The sequence below is a fragment of the Cavia porcellus genome, unplaced genomic scaffold (assembly GCF_034190915.1).
Source record: "Cavia porcellus strain 051 isolate PalLab524CR breed Dunkin Hartley unplaced genomic scaffold, mCavPor4.1 scaffold_3, whole genome shotgun sequence".
Taxonomy (NCBI): Eukaryota; Metazoa; Chordata; class Mammalia; order Rodentia; family Caviidae; genus Cavia; species Cavia porcellus.
In genome coordinates this window covers 14,700,009-14,711,239 of record NW_026947486.1, presented here as the reverse complement: position 1 = coordinate 14,711,239, position 11,231 = coordinate 14,700,009, and the positions used below count along the sequence as shown (strand labels likewise).

The following is an 11,231-nucleotide window of genomic DNA, read 5'->3' as shown; positions in this document are numbered from 1 at the left end:
CACAGCCTCACACTATCTAGATTCAGTCACTCTGAAAAGCCCCATCTCTGACTGCAGGAGGCTTGGGGGGCATCTATATACAAGCTACAATATGACTCAAAACTTCCCTTATTTATAGTAGAATAGTATTCCATCCATTCCCTGGAGCCAGTCTCACAGGCTGAAAAGAAGCACTTCATCCAATTATTTCTTGAAAAGTCACACTGTATTACTTCTTCCCACTTTCAGTTCTTATAGGTGGCTTTCTTACTGCACTGAAGAAGTAGGACTCTTTTACCTGAAACCACACGAACTTGAGCAAATATAACCATGCTGAATCATTCTTTGAGCTATTTAGCTTTATGTTTTTGTGACAAAACAATATAGAACAAAATAAATAAACAAAACAACAACAGAAAACCCCTGAAAATACGAACTTTAAGGACAAAAGACGTACTTTAGCTCAAAGTTTTGCAGGCTTCAGTCAGTAGTTGGCTAGGCCTATACTGAGGCAGGACATCGTGAAAGAAGGGTGCGGTAGAGCAAAGCTGTTCCGCTCATAGCACCCAAGAAGCAGACAGAGAGAAAAAGAACCAGACAACTAGAGAGGAAGGAACTGGGAACAAAATATACCCTTCAGAGCTGTGCTCCCAGTGGCCTATGTTATCCAATTAGGCCCCACCTTCCAACAGGTTTCCTTGAGCTAAGAACTCATGGATGGATTGATCTCTTTGGCAAAGTTGGAGCCTTAATGATCCAATCCATTGCCCTAAAGCTTATCAATCAGCAACCAAGCCTTAAAACCAGTGACTCTGGAGCTGATTGTGATCTAAAGAAGATAACTGTATGTATGTTTAAGTGTGTAAGATAGATGAACATATTACTAAGTTTTCATTGGATCATTGAACAGAATAGTTTGCACTGTAAATGTCTGAGTGTCTATCCACGTTTTATGCTTTGATTTTGTAACTTGAACAACTATTTCTAAGAGGATAATATGTAACGTCATTTAGTGATTTCTTAGTGTTAATATTTTGTTTAGAAATTGTGCATTATTTCTACCTTTTTTGTGTTTGTTTCTTTTTTCTTTTAAAAAAATCAGTGAATGTTTGGAGAGGGATATTTTGGATTCCAACCATAGCAATAATATATTTAGAAAAGCCGCATCCCAGACTCACATCCTAGGGTCATATAAATAACATGTCATGCTCATTTAGGGGAACTCTAAATCCCGCTCTGCTCATCGAGGGCTTCCTCCCTGCCCACCAACCCTCCTGTATACCAGCCTCAACAATTTCCTCCCTCCGTCCCCTTTTACTCTCCCCCTTCCTGTCCCTTCCTTTTTGTGAGTGTATTGGGGAGGTGGTGCTGGAGATGGAACCTAGGGCCGGTGCATGCTAAGTACGTGCTCTCCTACAGACATATGTCTCCATAGCCAGTGTTTTGATCACTTGTAAAAGTGAACAAATTTAAGGCACTGTCAAGGTTGCATTTATCCCATTAATGAGGTGCCTTCCTCACGTGTTTTCACAGGGAGTACAGAAGGAAGTGAACGTCTGGAAACTGAGAATTCTACCTGTTATCTGTCAAGATAATGGTAATATTGTATGATGGTTTGAAATGAGTCTCAGAATCTTCCTGGCTTTTATTATTATTGCAATAAATTGACACATGTTAATTGTATGTATTTATCAGGTACAAGGGGTTATTTTGGTACATGGCTTTCTTTTCACAGTCAGGGTTTTCTCACTACTTTGACTGCTTTCCTCAGCTGTAAAATGGGTTGTAAGACTGAACAGGAATCAGACTTGAACCACTGAGCACAGTGCCTAGTATCTGGAAAGCACTGTGTTATGATTTGCTCCAGACCAAGGTTAACTGGGGAGCTGGTGGAAGACACCCCATCTGTTCCCCTCCCCTAAGGCTCTGTAGAGCACTAGGGAGACTGATTGGAAGATACCATCCACAAGGCCAAGGGTAGTGGCTCTGGGGAGGGACTCTGCGATCCTAGGTCACCTGTCAGCAGGGACTCCCGCCCTTCCCAAACCTGGGCTGTGGAGGGGGGGGGGGGTTGGAGCTGCGGAAAGGGGCGGTGGCCATGGGCTCCACCCGGCTGCGGGCGGGGCCAGCAATACAGCGTTTGGCTAAGACGCTAGTGCGCGGGGGCAGTGCGCAGCGCAGCGGGCAGGGATAGAGGCCCAAGAGACCGGAGCGGCAGGCACCCCGGCGGCCTGGAGCTGGGCAAGCACCATGAACTCCAAATGCGACGTGGTCGTGGTGGGGGGCGGCATCTCAGGTCAGTGGCAGCTGCGCCCTCTCTTTCTCCCATCGCCGCACTCGGACAGGTGGCGGCGCAGCCGAGAGAGACACGAGGGGCGGCTACAGGGCTGAGGCTGAGCCCAGAGCCACACTTTGAGCTCTGAGCTCGCAATGGCAGGGTTCCAGCGGGGCTCACGCGCCACACAGTGAACTCGCCCTGGGGGAAGGATTTAGAGTCCCCCTGCACAGAAACCTGGGGACTAGATGCTTGTGGCAGACCTGGGGCTAAACTTTGAATTTCTCTCGCAGAAAGGCCTGCTCTTGCAGGGATTTATGCAGTAAGAAAAACGGAGACAGGGAGACAGGGGCACCTGTTGGGGAATGCTGCAAAGATCAGTCCTTTGCTTCAATCTGACGCAGACACTCTCCCTAGCTTGCAGCAGGCAGGCACATATTGTTACTTTGGTGTCGGGAAAATAGCTTTAAACAGGAGAAAGGGATTGAACCCTGGTTGATCCCTTGCCAGAACCTCTCCAGACTCCGTGAGTTCTTTCTGGTTCCAATTGTCATGGGCCTACCTGAGCCTGCAGGACCTTTTTGGCAAGCGCTTCTTTTCTGATCCAACCTTTTTTGCCCTGTTCCCCCACCCGAAGCACAGGGTGGCCTAGAAACAACTAGGCTCTCTGATACAGCCCATATTAGGCAAGAAAATGGACAGAGTCTGTTACTTTTGCAAGGGAAGTGACCAGTGGACACATCAGGAGCCCTGAAACTCAGAAGGAAGAAGAGGGTCAGTGGAGGAACTCGAGCTCTGTAGAGGATCAAGCAGATGGTACTGGGGTGCAGGACACAGAAGGAGTAAGGAGGGTTCCCAGCACAGTGCATTTAGCAGACCCCTGGGGATGTTTTGACTCTCCTGGTATTTCAGCTACCTCTGGAACCCAGAAATGTGTGGTCTAAGACTCATCCACAACAAATTTTAAGCAGCCTCCAGGAACCGGGGCCAGCCTTGCTCCCTGTGAGGATGGCAAGACAGAGGTGGACACTTCTGTGCTTGGAAAGGAAACCCAGGTTTGGATGCTGGGAGCTGCCCCTGGTCCTGTGCTACTGCCTTCACTCCAGTCTGCCTCATCTTTGGGCAGCTCAGAAATTCAGCTACCACCTCTGTCCAGCAGCCCTGATGGGCTCCCCTCTGCTGGGTCTCTGACTTGATGCACTGATGCATAAGCACAGCCTGTTGAGGTTCGCCAAGCCTGGATAGAGACTCAGTTTTTTTTAAAAAAAGTATTTTTGACATCTTTTCTCCCAGAGGAACTTGGACTAAAAAGCATATCTAACAAGATGTTTTAGAAAATATTACTAAGTGGATCTTATACTGTTTTTGCTGAGCCTACCTTATATATGTAAACTAAAGATTCTCTTTCCCTAAAGTTCTTTTCTTACCCAGAGTATCCCTCATGGATTCAAATTCTTCTTTTCCTCCCCTATTGTATTTTTGACTGTTACACTGTTTCAAGTTGACTTAAATTATTTGTGTTAGATTTATGCAGGAGAGGGAGATAAGGGCTTTGGTGTTTGTATAAGAAGTGATCAACCTTCTGCATTCACTTCCCAAATCTGTTCAGAACAAAAGACTGATAGCATTCTGTGGAAGGAACATTGTTCTAAGAAGCAAAAAAAAAAAACAGGGTTTCAAGGCCTAGCCATTCTCCATTGAGTCATCTACAAGGAGATGACACTATTAGTTACAGCTAGATTACAGCATTGTTGTGAGGGCACATGATACAATGTGTGTGCAGTAGCTTTGCAAAATATCAAATATTGGCATGGGGTGGGGGCTGGGGATGTAATTCAGTGGTACAGCATTTGCCTGGTATTCATGATGCCTTGATTCCATCCCCAGAATGCAAGGAAAAAACCCAAAATATATATAAATGCTATCTCAGTATTTACATATTTGGGATATAACGAGTAGAGCATTGAGTTTTATTTTCAACACTGAAAAAAATGAAAAATAAAATAAAATATGGCACAAGGTCCTACAAGAGTTTTACTCATTTATTCAAGAAATAGGCTTTATAGAAGACTGTGGTGGTAGAGGATTAAAAACCAGATAATGTTGTCCTTTCCCTGGAAGAACTACCAATCCAACAGGGGAACTGGAGACTCAAACAAAGCCAATACAAGTAATATAGATACAAAGAGAAGTGACCTCAGGTGTTCTATTACTGTGCAGTACAGTGACATAGATTAACATAGATGATGTTAATGTACTACATATTTTTAAAAACTAGAATAAAGGATTTGAATATTTTTGCCACCAAGAAATATTAAATGTTTGGAGAAATAGATATGCTTACCTTGATTTAGACATTACATAATGTATCCCTGTATCGGACCATCAGCTGCTACCTGATAAATTATGCACAATTTTATGTGTCAATGAAAAACAACAACAAAAAGGCAATACAAAGTTGAAGAAGGTTATGTATGCAACAAGAGGGTCCCTTTCATCGTTCATTCATTTAATGAATATTTATTTCCTGTCCCACATCCTGCCCCAAAGAAATAAAAGATGAATTATATTTGGCCATTGCTCTTGGACCCCTCAAAAATGGTAATGGGAGACAGAATCACGAACAATTAATAACTAATGGCCTATTATAGATATTTTCATAGCACTTGTCAAACATTCTAGGGAAGGCTATTAGAAAATAAAACTCAGAAAATCTAGGAAGTCTTCACAGAAAAAGTGGCAGTGAATTGAATCTGAAAGAATAAGAATGAATTCACTAAGAGACTAGATAACAAAAGCATTTAAACTAAACAACTTGTATATATCATCAATATATGAAAGAACATGATACCATGTTTAGGACATCTTAAGAATTTTAGTGTTGAAAGTTGGGGTCTGGTGGGAGACAAAACTAAAAAGGCCAGTTGGGATGAATGGGGGGCTTATGTATCATTCCCCAAAAGTTTAGCATCTTGCATGTTCAGAGTGGTGCTGACAATTTTTCATTGACAAACTTATGCAGATGAAATAAATGGGTACATGGAGATGTCATTAGCAAAAAGGGACGTAAAGAGAGAGGATGGGTTTTGCGAAAAGATGGCATCTAGAGTTGAAGGTACTAGGAAGACAGCTGGGAAGACAACTCTAGCACTTGGAAATGTGGGAAAGAAATTGGGATTACAGAGGTAGATGACAGATAAGTTTTAGTTGAAGCCTCTATATGAAATGAAATAGCCAAAACCAAAAGTGTAGAGTATCGAATTTTAAAATCTGTAAGGGATTGATGCAATGATTTATGCTCAAATGTCTTTGAATTCTTTTCTAATTTTAAAATTTTAATGATTAGAACATCCTGGCAATTTTCTGATAATTTAAGAGCTGTCAATGTATTTTAATCACTGTCTTTGGGATAAAGAGAAACACTGGGAGAATAGCTGGTTAATGTGTAACTTTCTTTTTTGATGTTTAGAAAATTCCAAGGAACTTGTAGAAGACCATTTTAGTAATGTATATGGAATATAAATGAATCTCTACTGAAATTTGGACAGATCATTTCTGGAGATTGGTAGAGCAAATAATGCTTCTCATGTGTAGTCAGCCAGCACCACATTGCTTCTGTTCCAAGTCTCAATTTTAGAGTTTGGGTTGGTGGAACCATGGGAACTATCTTTTGCAACTCTGGAGTGGATCTTGCTCAATCATCAAAATAAAAAGTTAAAAAAGGCCAACATTAAATGGAAAGAAGCTTTTTGCAGGGCTTGGGAGAAAGATTCAGTCACTTGAGGGTAGCAAGCACTAAGTTTGAGGTCTATGTCACAACCAGGGTGCCAAATTGTAACCAACACCTGGCATGTGACCTGTGCAGACAAGAGAGCAATCCTAGCTGCTGGCTGTTGGGACTGGTCTGGATAGGAAGTGCCAAAGACAGTTCATGAAGTATCGTGAGTTGAAGGGTATTGTGGGGAGATGTGGCCCCAGGTATTGATGGCCAAGCCTCCTTCTCGCATTTGGTGAAGAAACATGCGAACTTCTCTGGACCTATTTAACTTACTTCAATGTTCTAAAAAATAATAACTATGTAGCCGTGCTTGGAAATTTGTCAAAGAGAGAACAGAGAAACAACTTGGTAATATTAACTAAGCACAGGCTTCAGTGGCAGATTGGCTGTGAATCCTGTTTCTTATACTTTGTCTATTGTATAACTAACCCAGTATATTACATAACCTCCCTGTTTTTCAGCTGCCTCATTGCTTTCCTTTCCTCACTAGATGGTTTAATGATTGATAAAAACTGTACAAAACTACCCAAAACAAAAATGTTTTAGAATGTGTACCATGATCTCAAAACTTCACAGTAACTAGGGAAGATGGAACATCTCCTCAATGGGGAAAAAAAAGAGAAATTTTGGATTTAGAAAAATCAAGACAGCTGTTAAAGAAAAAGTTTAAATCAACATGTTTCCCTTTTTTTTTTCATAGTCCTGAGTTTTAAAGCCAGGGCCTCACACTTACAAGACAAGCATTCTACTACTGAGCCACATCCCCAGCCCTTATCTTGTCTTTCCAGTGTATTCATAATCTCTACTTGACCAGCTTCTTTTAAGGTTTAAAAGAATGTACATCCAGGATGAGCAATGAAAAAGTAACTAAGACAGAATTTGGTACCAAAAGAAGGGTCACTGCTGTAACCATAGCTGACCATGTGGTTCAGGAGTCTTTGGGAATGATTTGTGGGAACAATTTGGAAAGGTTCAAAAATGCCGGCTGAAAAAGTACAGCCAGAACACCTTAGGCAATACTTGACGGGAGATTCTGGTCAGAGCTCAGAAGACCAGAAAGCTGACACAAATCCTGCTGGTAAAGACCAGGCTCAAGATGTTCCTGCAGGGAAGAAGAACTGCATTGAATGTTGGACTCAGATGATGTGTGTTATACCTTGGCAGAAAGTTTGTCTGCATTTTGCTAGTATCCATACACTTTGCCTGAGCCTAAGATTAAGGAAGACAGAGTAATTAATCTTACAGAAGTAATTTCAAGTCTTTGAACTAAAGAAAGGCAAACCTCACAGGTGGAAACCTATTGAAAAAAATGGAGTTGATTTTGTCTCTCCTGGCAGAAAGGGTGGGGTAATCTTGATGCTAAATACAAGGGCTTCGTGGACCTGGAACTTCAATTCGAATTCCACCTATTCTTCTAAATGTGCAGCTTTGGCAAGTTATTTACTTCTTCATCCTCAGTTCCTCAATTATAAACTGTAGGAATGGTCTTCTGGTTTATTCCAGGATCAATCAATAAATGTTGATTTTGTTATTTTTTAAGTCACTGGGTGATGATACTCCACTGAGGGAACTTTGGAAACATGGAAGATTAAATACTCTTCCTCATCCAAAGAGCCAAATAAGAGACCACATGCAGATGTACTGTGCATCTGAAGAAGTAGTGATTTTATTCCCATAACAGAATGCTCTGGAGATTTGCTCTGGTTAACTGTGCATCATTATCATTTTTACAAAGGCTTCAAGTGTGTTAAACTTAGAAATTACTAGTATGCCTGTATAAAAGATATTTCCCCTAAGAGAGAAGTCTGAGGGTGCAAAATTCCTTTCTAATTTTGAATTTACAACTGACAAAACGTCTTCCAAGCTAAAAATATTTTTCATTAATAGATCAATAGGGTCTGAAGATGAAAGCGCCTTTAGAATTTTATCTACTAGGGAAGATCACCTGGTTTTAAATGCAAGGAATAGCAGACAAAGAGGCCAATAGGCTGATTGTAGCTCACAGCCACTTCTTTTGAAGAAATTTACTCTCCTGAGGGATGAACCCTCAACCTTAGGAGGAAATGTAATCTGACAGATGGTGCTGGTTAGGAGGAAAAATCAGTAATACTTTGGATGTGCTTCTGTTTCCTACTTTGATGTTCACAAAATGGATCTACCTTTGGCCATTTCAGTTAACTTAGTAAATTAAGATATCATAGAAAGGCAAGCCCTGGTTAGCAGTGTTTCCACAGTCAGCATGCATTTATTTCCTGAAGAGAAGTACAGCAAAATAGTAATACCTAACTCTTAGCCTCAGGAAACCTAAAATGTAGCTGGAGACACAAGATTGGTACATAGAAACAAGGAACAGTAAAAAACAAACAAACAAACAAACAAACAAAAACAACAACAATGTATAATTGAATTCTGAACTGGAGACCAACAGATTAAGTTATGTTTTATTTACTTGCTCATTGCTGGGACAGAATATCTGACACTCCCATCTTGAAGGAAAAGAGGTGTATTTTGCCTCGCAATTTCAGTCTGTTGGCTGGCTCCAAGGCAAGAATAGCATAGTAGAAGGGCCTGGGTAGAGGAAAATCTGCTCCTATCATCATGGGCAGGAAACAGAGAGAGAAGGAAGCAGCTGTGGAGGGAGACATACTCTTCGAGATCACACCATCAATGTCTCACCTCATCCAACCAGGTCCCACCTCCTAACAGCAACTCAGTTTTAGAGCCCCCATAGTCCAATTGCCTTCCACAGGCCCCACTTCTGACCACATGAGGCTTTAGAAGGACATCTCAGATTCAAACCACAACATTCCACCTCTGGCTCCCAGAAGACTCATGCACATCTATTTATGCACAATGCATTTAATCCGCCTGTAAGAGTTACTAAAGTCTTGAAAGGTTTCAGTATTGCTGAAAAGCCCAAGGCCAAAGTCTCCATTGAGATTCAAGATGAACTCTTAACTATGAGCTCCAGTAAAAATTAAAAAAAAAAAAAAAGAAATTTAAACACTGCCAACATATAATGACACTGGGTAAATATTCCCATTCCAAAGGGAGGAATGAGAGACAGAAAGGAACAGGAACAGTGTGAGATTAAATCCAAGCAGGGCAAACATTAAATTGTGTGGTTCCTGGTCCTGCACCTAAGGCAAGATGTGACAATATGTGAACTCCAAGGGACTTGGGCAGGCATGTGTTTACAGCATTACTGATTGCAGGCTTGTGTCTTGAGCTGGCATTCCTCATTGACTGTGGCCGTCCTCAACAGACATTCTACATCCCTGTCTTCTTCAAATTACTGCATTTTGACTTCCCTATCACTGCTTCACTCACTGCCTGATCTCTTAGGCCTTCTGAAATCTGAGTGAAGCCTTCCTGACCCCAAAACTCTTGCATTTTGCATGTCTATAAACCAACATGATGTGGATGATGCCAGCATCTGTTTCCAGCTCAAATAGCAGCCAGGGCCTTCTTGTATCATGGGTGCAGAGACCTTGGAGTGCCAGAGTTGCTGAAGACTACAAAACAAATCCTGAAGAACCATTGCCCTACGTAGCCTTTTTTTGAGCAGGAGGCCTAGGGATTTTTTTTCTCAAATGAAAGCTTTATAGTTTGGGGTTCTTGAACTTGTGATGGGTAGGGTCTTGCTGATTTTAAGATGCTCTCAAGGCATCTTTCTTCTTGCCCTATGTAAAGTACTTGGCATTTTAAAAATATTAATCTTTTCAGCACTTAAGCGCTCCTCTGTTCCAGCTGTTCCAGAGTGAGTAGTACTCGCTCTTCCTTTCTGGCAAAACTAAAAACATCTCAAATGGGTGCTTTGTTCCTGCTTATCAATACAAACTTGCTAACAGACGTGAAATCCATAGCTTGAATATTTGGCTTCCTTGAAATTCTCTCTGCAACATTATTTAGTCAGCCATCCTTAATCTTGGTTTCCCAGAAAGTGCCATGGGCATGAACAAAATGTAGACAAATTTTCTGCCAGATCATAGCATGTGTGGCCTTTAGTCCAACTGCCAATGGTGTGTTCTCAACTAAAACTTTCTGAGCCTGCTCTTTACTGTCTATAATTTTATCAGGGTACTTGTCTTCTAAATTTTGAGGCAAAAGTGGGTAAGAGGTAGTTTTCAAAGACATAGTTTGCTTTCTTCACAATTTTGCTGAGGTCCAACCCAGGAAGGAAGTATCATAAACAACAATTAAGCTTTCCTGCTGAATTTTTATAATTGGAAATGAAAATTTTACTGTATTTAGAATTTTCTTTCATTTTATCTTTCTTTAGGTTTTCTATTTTAAAGAGAAAAAACAATAAAAGCAATGCTACAAAATTTAAAATCAAGGTAGTAGGAGAATAACAATGGTTAATACATTGTGCATTACTGTTTTCAAAGTAGGTGTTTAGATTACAAGGCATGAAACATTATATAGGCATGCAAAATTGATTAAACCATATAAACACAAACTTCAATGACTAATAGAAATTAGTAGTATAACTATCTTGCATATATATACTTTTTTTCTTTTCTTTTCCTTATTTTTTCCTGTTTCAAGTTCCAGTTTCTCTTTCCTTTGAACAGTTTCTTCTCATTTCAAAATATCTATTGTACATTTTGGAATCTTATTTGCTCTTTCAGCTTTATATACTCATGAGACAATATGATATTTACACATGTGAGTCTGATTTATTTCACTTATGAGTGTGGTCTCAAGTTGTATCCACTTAGCTATAATAGTCTCCAGTTTATCCTTCTTTATGGCTGAGTAGTACTCCATTGTATAAAAAGATCACTTTTTTTTTTAACGGTTCCTTGGTTGGTGGACACTTGAATTTTTCCAAGATTTAGCTATTACAAAGTATGCTGCTATAAACATGGGTGAACATATATTGCTGTGGTATGATGTTTTTCATTCTTCAGGGAAAATACTGAAAAGGAGAATAATTGAATAGAGTGGCACCTTTAATCCTAGTTTTTTGAGGAATCTCCACACTGATATCCACAGTGTTAGCAGTAGAATACACTCCCATCAACAGTTTCAAGTATACCTTATCTGCTGATAAACTATGATAACCATTAACTTGATACCTCTGACCACAGGAGCAAATTCTAAAGTTATATAACAAAATCAAACATATATCATGTACTTGTATGCAGTGATTTTCCCCTTAGTGGAGTGATTTTACCCTTCTGTGGGGGATGG

The 11,231-nt window shown here is 40.6% G+C and overlaps 1 protein-coding gene across 2 annotated transcripts in view; it reads left to right on the top strand.

The window, feature by feature from the left end:
- Positions 1-2,139: 2,139 nt before the first annotated feature.
- Positions 2,140-11,231, top strand: part of Maob (monoamine oxidase B) — a 157,674-nt gene continuing 148,582 nt past the window's right edge. The window contains exon 1 of one of the 2 annotated variants that reach the window (XM_063245532.1): positions 2,140-2,275. Coding sequence is in view for 1 of the 2 variants with exons in the window: in NM_001172981.1 (NP_001166452.1) it covers positions 2,230-2,275 (46 nt within the window). In the remaining variant the exon portion in view is untranslated. 2 annotated transcript variants of the gene reach the window in all.